At 34.5% G+C, this 25,191-nt stretch overlaps 1 protein-coding gene and 1 long non-coding RNA gene across 10 annotated transcripts in view; one reads left to right on the top strand and one right to left on the bottom strand.

Annotated features, from left to right (window-relative positions):
* Positions 1-25,191, top strand: part of SPAG16 (sperm associated antigen 16) — a 908,675-nt gene that overhangs the window by 683,770 nt on the left and 199,714 nt on the right. Inside the window, exon 18 of one of the 8 annotated variants that reach the window (XM_072812777.1) lies at positions 24,134-24,171. The exons of the other annotated variants lie outside the window; for them this stretch is intronic. Within the exon in view, the coding sequence (XP_072668878.1) occupies positions 24,134-24,156 (23 nt within the window). The 3' untranslated portion in view covers positions 24,157-24,171. Of the gene's footprint in view, positions 1-24,133; positions 24,172-25,191 lie in introns of those variants that run through there. 8 annotated transcript variants of the gene reach the window in all.
* Positions 1-25,191, bottom strand: part of LOC140625490 (uncharacterized) — a 189,824-nt gene that overhangs the window by 122,460 nt on the left and 42,173 nt on the right. The window lies entirely within an intron of this gene.

Raw genomic sequence — 25,191 nt, 5'->3', positions numbered from 1 at the left:
TTTTTAATAGACTGTGTATACAAAATTGAATAGATAATCATCTTTAATTTGCCAAGCTGATACTTTTTAATAGGATAATCCTTTAAGAGAAGTTGCAGCTCAACAGATGTGCAAATCAACCCAGAACAAATAGCGTGCTACTCTTGGAGATGGAACTGCACAGTTGGTACTTGTGATAACTCACAGTTATATTTATCTAAAATTGAATTTTGAACAATATTCAAATGTGATTTACTCAAATCTGATTGAGCTTAGAAGTATCTTTTCTCACTTGTAATATAAGAAGAGCATAAATAAAAATTGTTATAAATTGATCTTCATGCAACATCCTTTCCTATCTACTCTTTCACCAAAAAAAAAAAATGAAAAGAAGACATAGTATAGTATTGTTATTAAGAAAATCAGCACTCTGTTAATGTTTTGAAATCATGAGTTTGATAAACACCTTGGAATAATATGCATTTCAAGCCATGCCTCCTATTATCCAAGTATGTCATCATTCTCTGTCTTTTATTTTTGTTGGTCTAATGGTAGAAATTATCTTAGTGCAGTTGACAAATATTTAGTGTAAGCCTACCATCTGCCAGGTACTTTTCTAAAATTCTGGGATTTGTGATAGAGAGGTAAGATTCTATTAACAAAGTCAATTGAAGCCATAGACATGAATCTGCAGGTCATAACTGGGAGTGTTGAAACTCTAAGTCAAACTCTTCCACATACAATATGCTACATGTGCCATCAGAGTGTTATTTGTAAAAAGTAGTATCCTGTGGCTGTGCATGGAACTGGAAAAAAAAAAAAGAAAGGCACTCCTAAATTATTAATGATATAATTACCCATCTCTGTTCTCATGGACTCAGTTTATTTTGAAGTTTTGATTAATGCTGCTTTCTTGTGTTATCCTTTTACTATGCTTCCCGTAACATTTGATTTGTTCTTTCATTCCATGCTGCATTAGAATCCATTCACCCTTATTGGGATTTAGTTGTGACAATGGATACTTCTTTTGCTTCTGCCTTTCTTCCTCTTTTGTCTGTGTTTCATTTTTTCCCCCTTCCTCTTGTTTACTTCCCTTCTCTTCATTTATTTTATCCTCTCTCTTCTTTATCTTCTTCTTTCTCATGTATCAAGACCAGAGTTAATCAGACTTTTCAGTATAAAATAGACAATTATCATCAGATTCCATTATTTTTCTCCTCTCATGTCCCCTCTCTACTATCATTCTCTCTCATCTCCCATGGAAGTTTTTAAATGTCTTTGATATATTTCCTTAGATTTAGAGTTATCTTTGAGAAATACATAGAATTATTTTGTATATGTACGTATCTAAGACTACTAAAAACTGTATTTTGTTATATATTCCACTCAATTTCTTGCTTTTTTTGTTCTATATTATGTTCTTAAGTTTTAGTCATATTAATATATGTCTATCAGGTTTATTAGTTCTATCTACTGAATAGTATTCTGTTTTATTCATCTTATCATTTTATTTGTCGATTGTACTAGGGATGGGCACCTAAGCTCCCTATAAGCCCTTGCTACTTCAACATATGCTATACTAAATATCCTCATCCATATCCTGGTGGTGGACTTCTGGGAGAGTTTCTCTGGAGAGGACTTGCAATGCCACAGAGTGTACATTAATTGCATTAAGCACTCACACTGCTCTTCAGGATCACTAGACTAGTTTACAGTCCTTCAAGAAATCTCATTATCAACATTTAGTAGTACTAAAGACTGAATTGTGTACCCCTCTAAATTCTTATGTTGAAGCCCTAAACCCTAATGTGACTATATTTGGAAGCAGAACTTTTAGGAGGTATGTTAAAGTTAAATGAGGTCATAGGATTGGCAGTCTTATAAGAGTCATGCACATGGACAAGAAAGGGCTATGGGAGCTCCCCAGGGAGAAAACACCTGTAAGCCAGGAAGAAAGACTTCCCTGGAACCTGACCATACTGGTACTCTAATCTTGGGCTTCTAGCCTCCAGAACTGTGAGAAAATAAATTTCTGTTGTTAAACCACCCACGCTATGGTATTTTGTTATGGTGGCTCAAACAGACCAACACAGGAAGTATTTGATTTTCTATTTCTGCCAATATAGAGGGTACTGTATACTTTGCATTTTCTTAATTATTAGTGATGTTGAGCATCTTTTTATACACTTTTTAGTCTTTCAGGCTTCCTTATCTGTGAATTAATTGCCTTTGCCTATTTTTTCAATGAAGTTTACTTTCTCTAGGGACTTATGCTTTTGTAATAATTATCTGTATATTAATCCATTGTAGGTTTTATCTGTAGATTTCTCCCAGAGTTGTCTGTTTGCTGATTTCATCTGTGGTATCTTTTATTGAATTGAAATCTTTAAATTTCATGGAATCAAAACTATTTTCTTTTTATCTTAGTATTTTTTCTTCTTTTAAAGGGAGATTACTTAAGATTATTTTCCCCATTGCTTGGTCATAAAAGTATTCTCCTGTACCTTCCCCTTCATGTCCTTACATTTACATGTTAGGTCTTTGATTCAAGGTGCAAGGAGGTGTTATCAGCAAATGTCTCCTGCAATAATAAACAACCCCAGGATCTTCCAGAGGATTTGCTTTGTGTTTACTTAGAGAAAGTTTCAGGTAACTCAGGCCTGATGCATTTTCCTGGGCTCAGCAGAACTCTATGTGTTTTCTTGTTTTGAACCCCAGGGCCTCTATGTGGGACATGTGATCCTCAAACAGCACAGCAGAAAATAAAAACCAAACAATGCAATCAGTTTTAAATTTTGTTTCACACATGACAGATATCATCTGCTTATTATCCTACTGTCCATAATATATTCATTGCAAGTTATAAACTAAGCCGAAAGCCACTTAGATGGGGCCATACACTAGTACTACAGATTTTAAGAACATGTCTCATGTTATTGGCTGGGAATTTTAAATCCCATTACAGGAAAGAAGCATGTAGTTGGGAACAGTAATTCAATGGCCAAAGTGAGAGCTCAGGTTAGTTTTCCTATCTAGTAAGACCATTTTCCTAATACCAGCAACTATACAATTAAACCTCACTGATCTGTGATATTACCTCTATCATATATCAACCTCATATACCTAGACAGGCAGAGTCTTTTTACTAATCTTTTGGGAACATTGTTTTTGAGCTGGTACAGTTCTGTTTTTATTACTGCATGTTCTAGTATTAATATATGAATGCGAAGCCACTCTCTTTGCTCTTCTTTTTCAGAAGTATTTAGTGAGCTTCCTGTTTCCTAGGATTTTTAGAGTTATCCTTTTCAAAATTTCAAATTGTCTTAAATTATATTAGAGAACATGGCTTGCATTAAGTTGATCTTCTATGGCCTCTAGTATGGACAATTTGTTCAATGTTCCTTGTGTAATAAAAAAGAATGCATATATATGTACACCTTGTGAGTTCAAACATTTTTATGGAACTCTTAGTTTGAGCTTATTTACTGGTTATTTAAATCATTTATGACATTTCTTGTATTTTGACTACTTGAGTTCTCAGTTTCTGAGATGAATATATTAAAATCTTTAACCACGAATGTTAATTAATTTATCTTCGTAATTCTTTCAATTTTTGCTATATATATTTTGAGGCTATATTTTTAGATACATATATTCATAACCACTATATCTTATTGATCATGTCTTCCTTTTATCAATGTATAACATTATTTTCATGTGACTTTTCCTTAAGTTCCATTTGTCTCATAGTAAAACTTGATACCCCATTTTGGGTGGGGGAAAGATTGTATTTCCCTGGTAACCTTTTCTCCATACCTTTCATATCTTTTTGTGGGAGTTTTTTTTTTTTTGTTTTCCTTTTTTTTTTAGCTTTTGGGTTTTTTTTTTTTTTTTTTTTCCAAAGTGACATTTGTGTCTTTGGAATAATGAATTTAATCTATTATTATAGTGATGTTTTTGACATCAATATGCTTACATAGAAAATGCTCATATTAGTCAGGATTATTCAGGGAAACAGAGTCAATAAGGAGCATGTGTATGTGTGCATTTGTATGTGCAGTTTGTGTCCAAATGCAGTATAGAGGCAGATTCCTTTTTTTTCTCAGGGACTTTAATCTTTGTTTCTTAAGATCTTCCACTCATTGGATGAGGTCTGTCCACATTATGGAGGGTCATCTGCTTTTCTGAAAGTCAACTAATCTAAATATTAACCACATATAAAAGTACCTTCATAGTAACATTAGACTTATATTTAAAAAACACCAGAGAAAATCTGGGTACTGTGAGTACCATGGCCTAGCCAAATTGACACACAAAATTAGCCATTGCAATGCCTGTCCGTTCGTTCTTTCTTTCTTTCTTTCTTTCTTTCTTTCTTTCTTTCTTTCTTTCTAGATTATGTATTTATTTATTTATTTATTTATTTATTTATTTATTTATTTATTGATGAGAGACACAAGCAGAGGGAGAAGCAGGCTCCATGCAGGGAGCCTGACGTGGGACTCGATCCCTGGTCTCCAGGATCAGGCCCAGGCTGAAGGCGGCACTAAACCGCTGAGGCACTCGGGCTGCCCTTGTAATGCCTTTCTGATACCTTTCTGGACCCTGTCTCTTTTGATTATCTTAATTTTTTCAAGAAATATTTATTTTCCCCTATTCTAGATGCTGAGGACGGAGCAGTGAATATTATAAATACTTAAACACACATATATATTTCTGCGCTCATGGAACTTACATTCTACTTAGGGGAGAAAGCTCAGAAGGACACAGATGATAAACACCTAATAGAGTCAACACCAGCATATATGCCATGTGGCGATAAGTACTATAAAAAAATTAACACAAGAGAGTAGAGAGTGGTGAGGTGGAATATTACTTGAGAGAAGATATTCAGAGATGATTAGACTTGAAGGAATTGAGGGAATAGATTAGGTGATTAACAGGCAGAAGAGGATTCCAGGCAGAAAGACAGCTTACAGTCTTAAGATCAGAACCATACTTTCTGCGTGAGGTCAGATGAAGAGAAATATGAGGTATGAGTTAGTGTTAGCTATGGATGATCTTGGAGGTTAAGGTTTCAACTCTTCTTTATTTTTTAAAAAGATTATAATAACAAATTATCTAAAAATTTTTAATGCATGCATATTAGACAGGGTATAGATAAATGAAAGTCTTGCCAAAAGAGACTAACACATGAAACTTAAAAGAGCCAACTTAAAGGTTCCTGCATGGCTCAGTCACTTAAGCATCTGACCCTTGATTTTGGCTCAGGTCATGATCTCAGGGTCATGAGACTGAGCTTCAGGTTGGACTCTGCACTCAGCATGGAGTCTGCTTGTCTCTCTCCCTCCACTCCCCACTCCCTTTCTCATAACTATCAGCAAAATTATGATCCTTAACTTATGTCTAAAGACATAGTGGTATATAAGTCACAGACTCATTATGGAAAATATTACAGAAATCTAAATGTTCCAGACATTCCTAACAGACAGCAATTAATGACTTACAATAATGGGCAATTTGATAAACTATTGTTACCTTTGCAACACTTACTTCTTTAAAAAGCAGACATGACATTTATATGAGTGTTGCTGAATGTTCTGTTAAGGAAGAGATAGTTCATGGATTTGCTATTCTCTACTCTCATTTCAATAGATAATTTGCCCCTCATTACCACTATGAAATCATATACAGAGACATTTTAAAATCATAATATTTAGGGGTGCTTTAACTTTTACTGCTATCAGACTAACAGCAGTATTTTGTGATTCAATTGGTTTGGTTTGTTTTTAAGAATCTTCTTGAAGATATTTGCATCTCTGTGTGCTTACATGGGAAAAGTGCTTTCATTGTAGGGGAAAAATTTTATCAGTGAGAATTTTGCAGTATTTTGCTATGCATTCTGGAACAATGAAGCAATGGAAAACTGTGCTCAGAGACCTCATCTCAACATAAGATGCCTAGTAGAATAATATCCTATATCTGTATAATCATCAATTTTAATATCACTCATTTCACCAGCTTATCTTCTGGTGCTTAGTCCTATGGTTTTTTCATGAATGAAAATAACTTTTCTTTTAGAATGTTTTACACGGACTTCGTTTGACTGCCATAGTTGACCTCAGCTTGTTTTGAGACATTTGAACTAGGTTATATTTCTAGATTTGTCACTTCTATTCTGCATAGACTCAAAATATCCTATAACTTTTCTCCATTTCTTTCTTACTGAAGTTGTAGACCCAATTAAACATTTCTACTTATAAGAAAGGCTTTGGAGTTTAGAACAACCAGTTGATTATAGTGTGATGATATTGTGTTGACAGTAGTACTCAATAGCCTCATCATATTTCAGTCAAGCAGATTAAAATATTGCTCCACTATTTTCAGTAATAAAAATAGAAGTTGTGTTAACAAAGACATATTTTGCTACAATTCAAAGTCAATTAGATTTCTCATGTGATGAAATTATTAGAGATTCAGTATTTCAGTGTTGACTGATAAAGAGAACATTGTTCATACTAATTATAAAATAATAGTCAAAAATAATTCAAAAGGGCATCTTTGAACAGCAATCATGAAATATACTAACTTAAGACAATTGGAAAATAAATGTATAAGCTCAAATCTTGCTTAAATAACTCATACAGTGGAATACCATGTGAATGTTAAAATGTCATAAATGTGTATATAATGAAGTACAAAGATAGATTTTCATGATGCTATTGAAGATTAAAATAGTGACAAAACAGAGTATAGGCCATGATTTCACAATGAGTATCCGGATAGATGATATAGATGATAGATGATAGATAGATAGATAGATAGATAGATAGATAGATAGATGATAGATAGATAGATGCAGGTCATTCTCCATGGGCTGTGTCCCTCCACTCATTCATTCTATGTTCTTCTGTGTACTCCTCTGTTCCCCTGGGAAAGCTGACTTGCCCGTTGACTTGTAATTGACCAGTGAGAGGCACTGATAGGAGAGGAGAGGGTAGGAGGAGAGATTGGAAAATTTATTCCTTCTGGTCCCACCTTAGGTACATTATGGTGATGACTGCATTGGCAGCTATAGCTCCTTTCAGGCAGCCCTACTTCTGGGGCTCCAATTCTTAGTCAGGTACCACTTAGGTCATTTTTGCCCTTTGCTCCTTCAAGCCTTGTGTAGACAATGTTTTTCTATTGCTCCTAATTTACTTGTTTATTTCCTTAATTTTTCTCCTCTATTTTCTCCTTCTGTAAATAGTCTCTTCACAAATAAGTCTTTTTAAAATTTGTATGTGGATATGTGTTCTATCTATCTGCCAGGACCCTGACTAATACAGATGTACATGAAAAACCTGGCATTATAGCCACCAAAATGAGTATAGGCTTTCTCTGTGAGGTGTTTACCCTATTTTCTAAATTTTCTAAAGTAAATATAACATTTTTCCAATATAAAGAATGCAGAGTAAAAAAATTTCTTATATATGAAAGAGGAAAAAATAACATCCAGATAAATAACACTGATATGAAACATTGAAGAGCTCGTATCTTTTTTACTTCTTATTGCAGTTGCCTAGATTAAGCCTAATGATTTTCTATATCCAACCTTAAATTCTATGCAGCTCCTCCCAAAATGAGCCAAAAAGAAAGGAGAGGAAGAGCAGGTAAACAAACATGATTCATCTGAAGCCAAGTGAAAGGTAGAATTAATACTTATAAGAGGTTAATACTTAATCCCATAGTTTTCACTTTTGCATATGAAGAAAGAGACCTAGAATATTTGTAGCCTCTCTTTACTCCATCTCTGCCCCCCTATCCTTACTATCCTTATTCCCTCTGTAAGAGGGTGTCTTGGTTAACTGAAGAGTTCAGAAGGAACTGAGCAAGTCCCAATGAATAACTTCTTGAGCATCCCTCTCCTTGGAAAAGTCCATCCTCTGACTATATAGTGTTTTCATCCATTGCTGCCAGCAGACTACTCTACTAGCAGAAATCTGTTGCAAATCTGTCAATAACTATTAGGATGGGGTCTAGTAAATTGTAGGAACTGATAGGATACCGATGAGGCTGCATATTCATGTCATATATTTAAATTTGCCTTTATCACATAAAGGTTATACTTCGATTTCCGTCCCTATAATTCTTGGATCTACTCCTCAGGCAGTTCCAAATTGGAGTGGGAAAGGAAAAGATACTTTACTGATGCTCTCAATCACAATAATATTTATATTCCTTTTACTATGCCCACAGGCAGCATTATTTTTTAAAATGTGTATTTTTTGTCATTCTAAATGTTTTATGTGATTATTGCTGATATTTTCAAAAAAGCAATACAGAAATTATTACATAAACAAACCATTTGTTTTTCTCTTATGTAATAATTATGTATGTAATTAATCATATGACATCACACAAATCAGTTAAAATATTTTATATTTCTTATGAAACCATGTAAAATTACTATATCTAATTATATGTATAATGTAAATTACTATTACTAAATAAAAAGTAATATGTATATAGTGTTTTACATTTTATATTTATATCCTAATGATCTCCCACATCTAACCTCATGTCCTACAGTGTTCTAATAATACAGTCCTTTACACTTTACATTGGGCCTTTTTCATTTTTATTATATACAGAGGCAGTAGAGCAGTTAAGAACAGCAGCCTCCAGAGTGACAGTGATTGGTTTTGAATCCATATTCTATCACTTATTAGTTCTCTAACCTTGGGCACGTTCCTTAATCTTTCTTATGCCTAAATTTCTCTCTGTAAAATGAGGATAACAAAAGAGTGCCTGTTATGTTTTTTGTGAGCATTAACAAGATAATCCATATCAATATGGTGAAAAGGCTTATGTCTCTATCCTCCCATGTTTACATTCTAATGAGAGAAGAAGAAAAGCCTTTGTCTGTCTCTGTCTCTTTCACACACACACACATGCATGACACACACACACAATACAGACATGCATAAGTGGTAAAAGAGAAATAAAGCTGTGCTAAGTGTATGGAGTGAATGGGTGAGGGGAGTTGATATTTCAGTAAGATATTCGGGAAAAACCTCTGAAAAAGAGCAACCTTCATGAATTGAGGATGTAAGTCACACACAAGTCTTGGGAAAAACCATTTTGGGAAGAGGGTTCCAAGGGCAGACCTTGAGTTACAATAAGATTAAAGATATGCATGTGACTAGAGTAGAATGAATAAGGCAGAGATTGGCATGAAATAACATGAGAGACACGCAGGAGCTAGGTTATGAAGCTCCCCCTAGACCACGATAAAGAGGCTGAATTTTATTTGAGTATGGCATAAAGACTGGACTGTTTTAAACACTGAAGTAATGGGCCTTGATTTTCATTGGAACAAAACAACAAACAAAAAATAGCTGGCAACTATTATAGACAAACACTCTATCTAGGGCAGGAGTGGAAGCAGAGGAACACTGAGGATGTTCCTGTTATGACACAGAATTAAATGCAGTTTGGAGCAAGGCAGTGAGGCTTACAGAGAGCAATAGGGTGCATTTTCTGCAGAGAATAAAGATAATAAAACCATCATAAAGATGGTCTGTCTGCTTTTTATTATCACCATACTTAAACAGCAATTCTAAACATCAGTGATTAATTGCTTGTCCCTCAAAAGGCAAACAGTTCCAATTACCCCTCCACACCCTGTTTATGCCAGTGGACCTAGATGACAACTGAGAAACTGTTAAAACTCCATGATATATTTGAAAATAGAGTCAATAGAATAGGCTGATGAGTTGGGTATATGTGACAAAATGCAATCTCGAGCATATTTCCTGCAGCATGTAGGTGAAATATGACAGTGTTTGTGATGCTTTCTCTACTATATATACTATGTAGTATATAATAAACTTTATATGTGGTCTAAGTTAGTAGACTATATACTCCACTCCATTAATTTTTCTTTCAATTAGTTTGCTAGTTGTACACTATGTTAATGGTGTTTATGTTTTAATATTAGGTAATTTAAGTACCATTTAATTAATGCTGTGTTTCTAAGGGTTCTTCATTATTTTTGTTTGTTGACTAATATGTTAGTTAAGATGCCTTTGACTATATAAGTATGAGAAACCCCAAGTGGAACTGTCAGTAAGGAACCTTATTATCCCACAGAAGAGAAAGTCCACAGGTGGGACTGACTGCAGATTTGGGTGATTGAGCAAAACAAAGGTGCTTCCAAGGAATCAGATTCTTTCTGTCCCTCCGTCCTGCCACTCTCAGTGTTGGCAGGAAGATGACTCTTACATCTCCATAGATCATATCACAAGAAGAAAACAACCAAGGGAAGTGATGAGACTCTTCTGTGGCTCCCAGAAGAGAGAACGCTGTGTCTTAAAGTCCCAAGTAGACTTCCCTCATGTCTTTTGGGCCAGGATTGGGTCATGTGCAAATCTCATTATGAGGCCCTACAAAGGGGCCAATCACTTTTATATCTGGACCCTGGCCTCAGCTTCCCCTTGCTCACAAAGCTGCCAGTGTGTGGGGGAGGGAAGGGAGGCAAGGGGAAAGGAAAGAAACTAGACCATAGAATGACTCTAACAAGAGCAACATGAAAGTAACTCGGGAGACAGAGAGGATCTACTCCTGGAATTCTGGGGGAGACTAGAAGAACATTGCTTTGGATTACAAAGGGAAAATCAAAGCCTCAGAAAGAATTTGAGCTAAAGCAGAGGCTTTAGAACTTTATTCTAGACCACCCACAGACCTCCTTGGTGGTCTAGTGGCTAGAATAAAGACAAGGCACAGTAGAAAACTCATTTTATTTCACAAGCCTTGTATACACACACGTAAACACAAATGTAATATATATTATTTATTTATCATTTTATAAATAATATACATTATCATTTTTAAAAATATTTTACTACCTTACTTTTTATAACCTGATTATTGGTTTCAAGCTGCAGTTTGGAAAATACTGATTTGGCAGATCTCTCAGGCCCAGCGTCTATAGCATCTCAAGATGCATAATCATCTTCCCTCATGCTGGTAATCCGTTGTATCAAGTTTATACTGTGAGTGGTAGCTTAATTGGCCTCTTACTATTTACTCTGTGGCTTGTGTGCAGGAGTTTGTCTGACGAAGGTTATGCTGGGGGAATTGCCTTTGTTCTCAGGTCAAAAACAAGTCCCCCAGGTAGGTATAGACTCAGTTAACCAGCATTTCCAAATGGTGTGTTGCTGCTGTTGGGAAATCAGAATTGTGGGAAACTGTGACAAGTCAGCCTGAGCCTAAGTGTTGTTACACCACATGCAGCTACTTCACCAGAATGATTAAGCCTTTGGCATACCACAATTAAGCATTTTACGTCACTTTAAAACTAAATAATCATGGTTTTGTAAGATGTGTTCCAATTTTTTCTGTTAGTGGTTTCCAGAAACATCTATTTTTTTGTATGTTAGAACATTGAGTAAATTGTCATATGAAATAGATGCATAGAAAAAAAAAACAGTATCACGTAACTCATAATTTAATAATCCTTGGGCATGTCTGATTATATTGTAAAAGTCATTATTTCTTGGACTATAACAGTATCTGAGATGTAAATCGATCTATTTTTTGATGCAGACAATATAGTATAATTTTGGTCCACTTTATCTCCTTTTGTATCAAGAAAGAATGGGTTCATAATCTGACTCTTTTAATCCTAAAGAAGTAAATTGAGTTCCAAAGAGTTTAGCTCAGAAGTGAGTCTGTAAATGTTTATTTTAACTTACTTTTGAGCATTTCTGTCTCAAAAGCCAGGCAGTATTTTACATTTTGGTCATTTTCCTTTTGCTGAGATAATGAGGGTGGGGACTCTATACAACTGCAGGCAATTGCTTTGAGCTCTAAGCACTTTGAAGAGATTAGCCCCATTGATATTCTCTTCATTTTTTGGAGAGAAATGCTGCTTTCCCCTGAGTACAGGAAGATGGACAGCTATTGAATAAAAACTGCTTTTGTCTAGTAGATAGTATAATATTAAATATTCTCTTCTCAAAGACATATATGCAACATTAAAAGTTCTCTAAAATGATTGGGAGCCTTGTTACACTGACTTGCTAATTTTGTCTGAACCTGCAAAGTTAAATTTGGTATCATTTGCCTGGAAAATATCCTTAAAGGGGTTAGAGCCAGGATTGTATTATTAAGGCAGCCAACTTGGTGATGAGCAAGTTAATTATCCTGGGCATAAAAGGAAGGGAAATGGCATGACTTCTGCTAGCAAACAGTGAAAAATAAATGAGTGAACTACTTGGAGGTCTGCTCACCTCGTAGGACTTAGCTGGACAGTGACCTGTCTCTTCTGTGTGAGTTCCATCAGAGATAACTTCGTTTGATTTAAAAATGTTACACTTTGCTAGAATTTGAAGCCATATAAATAATGTTTTATTCCAGATGACTGCATTATATTATTGTCGTTTCAGACAGGTTCAACTAGCAAAAATCTCAATTCAAATGACTTTTCTGTCACTAAAAAAAAAAAAAAAAAAAAAAGTCTTCTGTAGGAGAGGGTATGCATGTGTAAATATATATATATTTTTTTCCAGTCCTGCAGTTCTATCCAGTGTCTGACTTAAATACAGGAGCTTCCCCTACTGATTAGCTTGCTCCTGCAGACAATCAGTTAGATACTAAAATCTTTTTGAAGGTCATCATATCCTTTGCTTTTTGAAAGCATCCCTTGAAGTTCAACAGCTTAACAAGTTTCTGTTGCCTTGTGTGTTCCTTGCTCTGTTATACATACATAAAATAGGAATCTTATTTTCATTCAGAGAAGGTAATAAAAACCTGTGATTTAGGAAACAGGGTTATCATCAAATAAACGTTTTATTTATGCTATTCAGACTGCCTGTCTTCAGAATATCACAAGTATTGATCAATTTCAGGTCAATTGGATGTGTGAAATAGAAGTGGCATGTTATAAGCTCATGATTATATCCTGTGGTTTAAAACAGTGAATTTGATTACATGACATGTTGCTGTACTCTCTTTGGTCTTACTGCCTTTGCACTTGAGATAATCTCCCTGTGCAAATTCTAAGAGCCAATTCATGGGGAAAGGACAAGTAATGTAATTCTATCCATTTCTCCAGGACCTTAGGAATTACCTAAGGTCCTTCATCCTTAGAACTTCATAATTCCAGTCATAATAGCATCATCCAAGATCCTGGGCAGGCTTTCATTTGACAGTAGGACAGAAAAATAAGGACGGGTATGGGATTTCCTGAAAGATGTCTAGGATCCAGACATTGTAATTCTGCTTTTGTTTTGTTTTTGGTAATTCTGCTTTTATCTTCAAGAACACCTCACAGAACCCCAATATTTTGTGACTTCTTAGTCCTGTAAACTCGAATCAATGAGATTTCTCCAAGATCATTACAACTTCCATGATGGTAAAAACCTGAAAGACCAATTACAGCCTCCTTTACATTGTAATAAGTTGTTTCTGGGTGCTTAGAATGTCAAACTTCTCCTTTTTCAGTATACTTGTACCTAATTTACAAAATGTATTTTGTTCCTTTATTCGACTTTGCTGAGTTTGTTGTTTTGTTTTTAGAAATTGGCCTTATAGATACTAGCATTTCAATAAACATTTGTTGATTAATAACTACACGGAAAATATTTCTTGAGGGTCTTTGACCCTAGTCATTATCAGTGCTTTTTTGCAAGTTTTTCAAATGAGTTCTGAAAAGCACTCATTAAACTGTTATAAAATTTAAATTTGAGCATATTTTTTAGCACCTTAGCTCCACTTTTAAAGGACATATTTGGCTCCTTGTATTAGCAAAGTGTATCAGCAAATTATCTCTATTCCTATGTTGTAAAAAGATTTTATTTTGTCCCATAGATTCAGCAGTTCCGTAAATGACTAAAGAATCAGGCTTAAAGATAATGACTTGCAATTGATACCAGTGTATCGAATGTTACTAAACTTCCTTGAGATCAGTCAATATTATAAGTGAAAAATTAATTTTGAAAAGTTCAGTTAATGTTACTTGCAGGTATCAGTATAATGATAGCACACGAAAAAAAAATCAATCCAAAAATCAGTGGCTTAACACAAAAATGTTGACTTGTCACTCCCATCAATCCAATGTAAGGAGGGCTCTATTCCATGTGGCCATGGCCCAGGCTGGCAAAGGCTCTTCCATTTTTATCATGTAGTTTCTTTTTTTTTTTTTAAGGATTTTATTTATTTATTCATGAGAGACACGGCGGGGGTAGGGGGGTGCAGAGAGAGGCAGAGACACAGATAGAGGGAGAAGCAGGCTCTGCGCAGGGAGCCCAAGGCAGAACTCTATCCTGGCACTCCAGGATCACGCCCTGAGCCAAAGGCAGATACTCAACAGCTGAGCTCCCCAGGGATCCCTATCATGTAGTTTCCAAGGTCACTCTGTGTATCAACATCTAACCGGTAGACGAGAGAAGGAAAAAATAAAAGAAAAGCATGCTTCTTATTCATCATTACAGACATATAAAATAAATCTTTTCTACTACAAGGCCAAAGGCCTTCAATAAATGTTTACTTCATTCAGCTAGCCAGAACTAGTTTCATGTCCCTGTCTACATACAAGGGAAACTGAGAACTGTATTTCTGACATAGAGCCATTTTCCACTAATAGCTCTACTCTGTGGAAGAGGTTCTAAATCTGTTGGAGAACCAACAGTTGCCATTGAACTGTGTCAGTTACTATTTTTGCAATCAATGGAAACTGACTCTACTAATTTAGTTTAAGAAGGAGTAGATTAGAAGAACATGATGTAGTTTGCAGATTCCAAAAGGAAGTTTGAATAGACAGGCCTGAGAAAATACTGGAATCAGAGAAGCTACAGAGATCATTGGAGCTAGATTAATGGACATGGTCCTTGGAGTTCTGTCAACAAGATAAGATGGTTCCAGCCACTCTCAGCCCAGATGTTGATTCAGTCAAGATTCAGAGAGAATCTTTGAGAGAAAGAGCATTTCTTTCCCTCCATGTGGCTAGCAGAGAGTGGGGTGCTTTGATTAATAGTTCTCCAAGATTATATTCAATGGGAGATAGGAAAATTCCCAAAGCCAAGACAACATACAGGCATTGTCAGATGAAAGGATAATAAAAGATAGGAAGATTAAACAATATTTATACCTTTAAAAAAAGGAATGTTTCAGATTACTTTTAGTTCCATAAATTCAAAGGAAAGTAACAGTTTCTGATCTAAACAGCAAAGAGAAATAACTGATAAATCAATGTCAAAATCTAATAAGAGATTTCATAATCTACCAGTTACAAAATCCTTCTCCCTTTTTGTTAGAGTTCAACAACCTTAGATAAAATTATGAACTCTCAGAAATTAAGTTGTTCTTTGGATAAATGTGCAGGTGAGCACATTTCCTGACAAGTGAGGCAGGGCAGGGGTGTTTGGGTTTGGGAATTCATGAGTTGCAACCAACGGAAACTAACTGGGGAGTAGGGGGAAACAGCAATGAGAGTTAAAGTCTTCATCATTTTAAGTGTTATTATTTCCTTGGAATATTTCATAATAAAAAAGATTATCACTGTTTGTAAATATAGTTACAATTAGCCAAAGAGATATTAGAATATACTCATTTGTATTTCACTAAGAAATACATTTTTTAACCTGTGTTTCTAGGGTGCCTCCAGATTATACACAGGTTCATTAAAGGATTTTTTATGACAGTGTACTAAAATATGACATTTACCCCCACTCCCTACCAAAGAACTATGGGATTAAATAGATCCAAATGAACAATATCTAAATATATAAATGTTAAGATACTCTAGGATAGGAAGTTGTTCATTTAAAAAAAAAAGAAGAGTATTACTAGGGTTAGAATTACTATAGATAGTTATCTCTAAAAATGAAGACAAAGTTTAAGAATTACAGGATAGACCTATGGGGATTGTAAAAATTACAATGAAAAAAATCCTTCAAGTGGATCTTAATATATCCCTCTAATCAGTCCACTCTACCCTACAGTTGTAATTCTCCAAGTAGGCTACTAAATTGTCTTTCAAAGGTTTATTTCCGCAAATGACTGCTCTGTCTATGCACAAAGAAAAGGCAATAACCCTATAATTTTGTAGATTTTTAGAAGGTAAGCTAACAAAAAGATTCTTTTCCTTTTCCTTTGACTCTGAAGAATGTACAGTTGGGAGCTCAATAAGACAGTCTTCCTCTGGCTCTTTCTTCAAGTGTCTGATATAACAATAGAAGTACAATAGATGTCAATTTTTTTTGAAAGCTTCCTGGGTTGGCATACTCTCCCATGAGGCACTCTTATCGTATGTGTATATGCTTATATATATGTCTGTTTTTCTAAGAACTATTTACAAAAAATTTTTTTCTTTGATGTTAAAAGGGTATTTTTCTAGATATTATTAGCCAATTGCTGGAGTTAGAATTTTATGCCCAGTTATTTGTTTCTTTGAATTTCTATTTGTGGACTATCTCTTATTTGTCTATAATTAGGGCTAAACCCTAATTCCAGGAATGCTCATAAATATGAGACAATTATTAGAAAATTAATTAAGGTCTCATTTCAAGGTTAATGTTTGGAATGATACTCTGTTAATGGCAACTCTGAGTATGTTAGCTTATTACATTTATATAAAAATCAGAACAATCTTTCTTGTCAAGGGATATGAAGTTAATGTCCTGTTAGACACATATATCCTATTGCTGGTAGAAAGGAGCATCATCCTTTGCCTAAGCTTAAAACAACTGAATTTTCTTTAACATTTTTTCTTAACATGGAGTATCACCAAGTGCTATTTGCTTGAGAAATAACTGCACATCCCCTGCCCAGCCTAGAAATGTCTTTTAAAAGGCTGACCTGATCCTAGCAGTTCCCTTCTTTAAAATCCTTGATGGGAACTACTGTTCTACTAGCCATTTCTTTAGATTGCTGGCACTCTCAGGACTCTATATCTTTGCCCTCTGGATTCCTGCCTTCCCCTTTTCTGCCTGGAAAACCCTATTCATGCTTTAATGTTCTATTCACATCATACTTTTTTCTAACATCACTCTCTCACTGATATTCCTCAACTCCAACCCCCAGGCAGAATAAATTTCTTCTTTATCTGTGTTCTTGCACTTTGTACAGATCTCTATTGCTTATCAAATTGCATTAGCATTAATTTTTGTTTCCTCTAGGATCTCCCTTGCAGGATTAAATTCCTGGAGAAAGGTATACTTGCACACCCTAATATTCCACATCTCTGACATTCCCTGGCTTATTTAGGTGCCAGTACGTGTTTTTGGAACCATTTTGTGGTTAATTTTATACTGAAATATCTGTGGGTAAAGCAGAGAGAATTCTAGACTATCTGTGGCCCAAGATATTCACATTCAATAACCAGGTTTATATACAATAACTAGATTATAAAGTTTATTATCATTATTGCAAAATCTAAAGCATGAAGACATTAACCATTCAACCTCAGAGCTCCTCATTTACCCTACCCTAAGGAGAAATAGAAGTTTGTGTACCTCAGAAGCCCAAATCATTGGATACCCAGTAAGAATTATGTCAAAGGAGGTCTTTTGTCCAACAAAAGCTGCTTATAGAAGTTACTATATTTGCTTTCCAGTCTGTGTTGATGTGTTTATAGCATAACTAAATATTAGTATTGTGGTTTATTGACTATTGATAATTCTGCTACTGTCAAATTAACATTACAATGAAGTCTCATAATAATTGACAAAACCATGAGCTTCTTCCTGTAAACAGAAATGTACTATGACTTAGTAATAATTTCCTAATCAGAGAGAAACGTTCAAGAAAAACTTTAAATAAAAAGAGCAAGATATAGATATGTGTCTCCCAATTTTGTGAAATATATATACAATACATACACTTACAATTATATATATATATGTGTATATATATAACATATATGCTTAAGTGCATATAAGTATTAAGCATATATATTGGCATATACAAACATACAGAAGAAACTGAGGGGAAACATAGGTGGTTATCTTTTCTAAATTTTCTATAATGGTCTTTTAATTTTTGTTACTCATAAAAATATTATTTTAAATGTTATTTATTGTAATATAATAAAATGTAATAAGGCTACTTTTAGAATAAAAAGTTATTGTTTGACTAAATTATCTTTCTTTAGACAGAAGATACTAGATTCCTTCAAACACTGTATATTTTTATAAAAAACTAATCTAGAAAATTGGAAGGTAAGAGTCTTGTGGTTGCTACATTATGTAGTTTGTAAAATAATGAAAGTAATGGTAATCAATGTAGAAAAATGCATATATAAAATTGGAAACAGATGCTAATACACAGGTGGTTGAACAAAAAATAATATGGCCCTGGTTCAGCACTCTTGTGCTAAAGGAACATCTGGATGTATGTGTTTTATCCCAGAGCTAGAACTAACAAGAAATAAAATTAAGAAATTATTTGAATGAGTAGAATTGAATAAAAAAATGATTTTCGAGGTGATCTTAAAGTCCACATTCCTTTTAAATACCTGAAAAGTCATGAGGCTGATTCATGAGTGCAAATATCTTACCTAAAAATATCTTATAGATATGTCACATGTGTACATGAAATTAAGTTTGTTTTATAGCAAACATGTTTTTTTAATATTAAAGTTATATTTCTGATTTCTAATACCTAGTATCTGAAGTTAGACACTCCTACACAAATATTCTGATGATTTTTATGAATAAGAGACACTCTCTGGAAATATAATCTTCTAAGTCTTTTTCTAGAAGCATGCTTATTACATGTAATATGTAAATAAAAGCTTATGTCTGTTGCACAGTGGAACACTTATAAAGTTTTCATTTGATTAATGAAATTTATTTAAAAACTAACAACCTATCTGCAAACCTTTTTAAGCTTCTACCAAAACAAATAATATGTGTGTCCAGGACAAGACATTACAGCCAAAGAATCTGAACAGTGAAAATATTTCTAAGCTACAATCACTTGTTTACTTCTAGAAACATTTAGTAAAACAAAAGTTAAGGTACAAGGAAAAAAAATCATCTTTCCCTAGGAATTTGTTGTAGTGGTACTTGGCCTTCATCACTTGCAAAATTAGAAAGAACAGACAGGCCTGTATTCAAAAAGAACCTATTCTCTAGTAACATTTTTATAGCCTGCATTGTTCCCATTGAATTTTGTGCTAACAGTTTGTATAATTATTTTTTCCTATTTGGCCATAATATTGTGAGCATATGAAATGGGCAATATGTCAGGAATAATTAGGCCCCATAGTGCTGAAACCCCAGTGGAAAAACTGCCTCTTTTATAGAAGCAACTCATTACCTGTAGACCTGTCAATTTTACTTAGCAAAGACCATCTGTTTGTAGCCACCTCTTTTCCCAGAGGAGAAATTCCTCTTCCACAAAGAACTGCTCCATGATGTCAAAACTACCTTTCTCCATAAAATGGCCTCTCTTGTCTTCACTTCTTTCTGCGCCCTCTAAACTGAGTTATTATACAACCAACAAAGATAGCTCTATATAACTTAAGAGGTAGAATGAAATTAACTTAATAGACAAAGCCATCACAGAATAGTTACATTATAAATGTGCTTGGGTGGATTTATGGCTACAGAAAGCTTTCTCATGGACTAGAACTATTATAAAATATTTACAGATCCTTGTGACTCTGGGTTTATTAGCAGCAGTAAGCCAACTGGTAATTGTCAACCACATTAAGCTGGTATATCTCAATTTCAACTTAATTTTAAATTATGAGGAATATTATTACTGAAAAGAAATGGTTTCATGTGCCTAGAATTTAAGTTGGTATTTATTATTATTTTTCAGAAAGTACATAATTGGTGTTGGAATAGTTCAGATATTAGGTGGGCTACTCTGGGTTAAGTTATTCAGAAAGAGTCCTTCAATTTTAGGGAAATCCTCTTGGATAAATAATATGGAAGTATATAAAGCAATACATGTAATGTTCTGCATCCTCCAAACCCCCACCCCTCCCATTTCACAATGAGCTAATTTCAGTTTTACCAAATATAAGGATGCGTATTTGAAAGCCACCAGAGACAACAGTACCTACACTGCCTGCAGTTGGAGAGTAATTCAGAGGGACATTAGGAATTTGCCCAGTGGTCTATGCTCAAGTTTGCATGTCTATACACATATTAAGGGACAAATGAAGCAAATATGATATTTCTGCATAAGTCTTGTAATTCTCTACAGTTGTCACTGCATATTTATATTTGTCCAGAGCAGAGAGGGATATTTTTGTCTTACACTTCCTCTCTCATATGATGCCAGAGTGGTCTGTAGTGAGTTAACAAGTAATGCCTGCAGTACCTCAGTGTAAAAGGGCAATTGATCATAAAAATTACCCAGAACTCAGAATTAGTATGTACTCCTATTATAATCCCTGGAACAACATTCAGGGATCATGTATTCCCAAGATGAGTTTCAATAAGCTATAAATACATTATAATGTTCTTCCAACAAACTTTTCCTAGGAAGTCAGCATTCAGCTTTCCTCTAAATGACAAGTTAATGCATTAAGAACCAGGCAGCATTCAGAAACGAACATGCACCATAGTAATAAAGACTAATCACACACAACAGAAATCCGGATCCTCAGAATTGGACCAACCAACCAATGTTACTGTAATTAGGTACAAATTGTGCATGGTGTCTGGAGTGGGGGCTCTCATGGTGGTTCAGGGATTATATTTTTCTTATACCTAAAGAATCTTCTGGAATAATTAATAACTCAGGAAGAATATGAAAGTTCTAATATTGTGCCAATGCAAAATGACCTTTGACCTTTGCCTTGCCTAAACTCAAGCCAAACCTTCCTGAATCCATTTTGGGGTTTGAATGAATTTCATTTAAAAATTTGTGTTCTCTCTCAGTTCAAGTCCTCCCTGATTGGTTTAGTTATCTGTTTTATTAAAGATACAAGTAACTGTCCAATTACTCTCTAATTTTCTTTATTTGGAATTAGTTTATGTTTTCCAAGTAATTTAGAAAAAAATTTTATTAAAAAAATGACCTTAGTATTGTTTGAAAGACATTAAACTAGCAATAGTCAGAAAACAGGTTCACAGAGAACATCTGGGAAAGAGGAAAAGCAGTAAATGTGAATAGATGTAACAAAGGAATATCCAAAGTGAGAAAAATATTATTTTTTTAATATTTTAAATTTGTGACTTATATCACATGTCTCTCCATTGCACCAACCTGACAAATATGTCAACTGAACTTGATATAATGAGGAGAGAGAAGAGAGGCCACACCTCTTGGCTAAAGGTAATGGTACAAAATAAAGGACTCTGATTTGACATGGCAGAAAATATAACGTGCTTTTCTCTGTCAAGGGGATCCCAAGGGAGGTTTTAGCATAGCTTCCTATCTTATAAGCCATCTCTTTTTTCACTTCCTCACTCTGATGGCTGCCAATCATACTATATGAACGCAGTGAGGAGACATAATGGTGGGGCATATAAAGCTGCTCTGCTCATAGACACTCTTTATAAAGGGCATAAGAATTGTTAGAGCCTGGTTCTAGCTCCACATACTTGATCTTTCTTCCTCTACTTTGACTCCTTTTTTCACACATCTAGGTTTAAATTTTATAAAACAAAAAGTCTGTAATTCCCGCCACTGTCACTTTCATAAGGTGTAAAGTTGTATGTTTTTGTCTAGGCAAGTATCCAGCAATCAAGCAAATGAATTTAAATTTTAAATTAAAACATAAAGAATAGAGAATGCCTAAAAGATAATTCTGATCTAGTCAAGGTTTTGAATGAAAGCGTCTCTAACTTCCAGGCCTCTTGCATTACAGTGACTTGAAGTATATTTTTAGAAGGCCCCTAAAATCACAACTACATGCTATTGAATTCCACCCAACACCCAACACACATACCCCTATACACACACAGACTCACTGAGAACAGAAAGTGTAGCAATGATTTAAGACCCTATGTTGTCTATGAACTTTCCTGGTCTTTAATCTTCTATTTCTTTTCCACTAGATTGATCATGGAATAAAATGAGCTGACAGTTTATCTCTTTCTCTTTTCTACATTTTGCTGGAGATGGAAAGAAAAAAAAGCTATAGCAAAAGAGGGGAGGGAAACAAAATTGAAGATTCTAGATATATTTATATTACATAATAATCTCCGTTCTCAAGAATTTTATTCACATTCTTAGACATATTTTTGAGGCTATGGGTAATGTTTCCTTAATTTAAGGTAAATATACCAGTGCTTCTGGGAGTAAGCTGGACATTCACATATGGTCTTTATCCTTTTAGAGAGTGTAATCTAAAATAGATATGAATAGTTAACCAATTGACTATTTAACAAATAGATTGTGCATGTTATACAACCAAGATTAAAAGAGAATAAGCTTTTCTTGGAATTTTTTCTTCTGTTCAATGTAACTGCTATGAGATGACAGACATGTACCTTTGGTATATGCATCTCATAATGAGGATGAAAAAGACTATAAATCTTTGAGCCAAAAGGCTAGTAGTTTTTGTTTTTTACATTTTACTTTTTATCTTTTGCAGCTTCTGCATAATTGTATAAGTTGTAAGGATACAGATTTACAAGATATATAGGTAACAGTGTGGCATATCAGAACTAAGACCAAATCATGTGCCCCCATGGATTCTGTGATTTTCATATTTGCTTTGCATTTTAATCATTTTAAGGAACTGATCTCTTTAGAAGGTGCCAGAATCATGGACATAAATACTAGATCAGTTATCTAGATTCCTTCCAAACTTCTATACAAAATTTTTGAAAAAATGAATACAACATACACCTTAAAAATTAAGTAATTTTATTACTGTGATCGTCAGTTATATATTCCTTATATTCCAAACTATCAAGAACTCTATAAGACGTCATAGCAATTAAGTATCTGGCATATAGTAAATATTCAAATACTTGTTGGAGGAATAAATGACTCTAACTTTTGGGTATTTTGCTAGTATAGCAGATTGGTGGTAATCTTCAGTTTTATTCTTTTTCCTCTTTTAAAAACATTTCCTTGCATTTCTAGATCACCCTGCTGCTTGCTTCTCTCAGTTTAAAAAACTAAACATATACTCTGTATTTTGCAATTGTGGCTATCTGAACTTAGGCTTGACCAAAAGTGGATCCGTTTCTGTCTCCGTATGTTACCTAAATGTTCTTCTTGAGATTACTGTACCCTATTATCAGAAAGGGATTCACTCAAGAACAAATAGTAGGATATTTGGTGAAGAGAAGTATAAAACAAATAGGAGTTATTCTTGTTCTATAATAAGAATTGTAGAAACAAATAGTTATAGGTGTTGGTGCAAAGGCTCAGTGATCTCAAGGCATTTACTTCTGCAAGTCTCTGGGTGCTTCTCTCTTGGATTAAAGGGGGTTGCTACAGTTCTAGATTTATTTAAGTCAGGAAGCAGAGGGCAAAGGGGAGGCATGAGCAGCCTTTTTCCCTTCAGTAAAGAAAGTAAAAACTCTCCCAGGAAAAGACCCTAACAGGCTTTTGTTTATACCTCATTGACTTGAACTCTGTTGCACAGCAAACCCTTGAACCCTGTTGCACAGCAAGCCCTTCAGTAAAGAAAGCAATAGCTCTCCCAGAAAAAGACCCTAACAGGCTTATGTTTATACCTCATTGATTTGAACCCTGTTGTACAGCAAGGAACGCAGAGAGAAGGATGGAGGGGATAGTTCAGCTCTTGATTCTTCCTTCATTTTAGCTCAAAAAGCCATCCTAGTTGTTTGGATTCCCTTCATCCATGTAGTCAATCCTTGTGGTATCTGCTCTCACCTCCTAACTTTTTTTTACTCTAAGAAGTAGAGTTTTCTCATTGTTTCCCCAAATGTACTTTTATGAAGCCCAAAAGTTTCATTAACTCTCCATAAATAGAATGTTCCATCTGAGATTATAAAGAAACAATAGCAAGAGTCTGAAGTTTAAGCCACGTGAAAAGTACATCTCTTAAAACATTTGAAGGTTTTGGCATAAAAGCTGCCACATTATCCCAATACAGCCATTCCCATTCAAAGTGTGGTATTTACCATGCATTTTTTATAGTACAAATTCTCTCTCTCTTTTCTGATATATATATATATATATATATATATATATATATATATATATATATATATATATATATATGCAGGCTCATGCAGTTATGGAGGCTGACAAGTTCCAAGATCAGCAGGGTGAGCTGGAAAGCTGGAGACCCAGGAGAGCCAATGGTGTAATTCTAGTTCATATTTGAAGGACTGAGAACCAGGAGAACCAATGATGTCTTTTGACCTGAAAGTCAGTGGCCAGAGGCACAGGAAAAGCCAATATTTAAATGCTTACTTCCAGTTTTTTTTCTACCCATCTCATTATGGACCAGTAATAAAGAATGGGCATAGCAGCACTAGTTTGCCAACCACATGTCACATAAAATAAATATGCTAGCATTATGACACTTTGCTCTTTATATTTACACATGGCAAACATCTCTTTATCATTCTTTGGTCTAGATGATAAATGTATGATTCCTGGTACCATTTAAACAAAAACCTGATCATAATTATCTGATATTACAAACCACCAAGGAGTGTTTATGTCACATAAATGTAAAGTGAGTCAAAACCTTTGAAGCTTTATTGATAATGCCAACACATCCCAACATAGTCTCTCTGTAATTGCTAATCTTCACTAGCTTATTACAAACATAATTGTGATGGCTGGGCTAACCCATAACAAATTAATGTTTAGGACGTATTTCCTTGGCCTTACTTAACAGAAAAAGATGTAAGCATTCCTTTTTCACCCCACAATGTTCTCAGGAAGAACTGCAGTACATTATAAGGCCAGCTATTGGTTGAATATTACTGGTACATTTCTTAAGGGTGACTCTGCAACCAGTTTCAGAGCCAAAAACAAAAGGGCATAATTTGATAAAAATCTTATTGACTGATAGCTTGCAGACATCTGTCAGCAGTTTGGGTTTCTTTTAAAGGGCAGCACATGGCTGACTGATCTCATAGTAGGATTTATAAGAGTAATTATTGCCATATAATTCAATAAATCACTTTTATCACTGAAAACCTAAAGCTTTCAAATTTTCGCTTTCTAGTTGTTGAGTTCCTAGGGAGAGAGGTTTCTGTAACATGAATTCTAATTCCAATAGAAAGCTTCAGTAAAATTTAAATAATTTAATGACAAAATAGAAGTGAT

This window comes from Canis lupus, chromosome 36, assembly GCF_048164855.1.
Source record: "Canis lupus baileyi chromosome 36, mCanLup2.hap1, whole genome shotgun sequence".
Lineage (NCBI taxonomy): Eukaryota > Metazoa > Chordata > Mammalia > Carnivora > Canidae > Canis > Canis lupus.
This window is presented reverse-complemented; position numbering and strand designations above follow the sequence as displayed.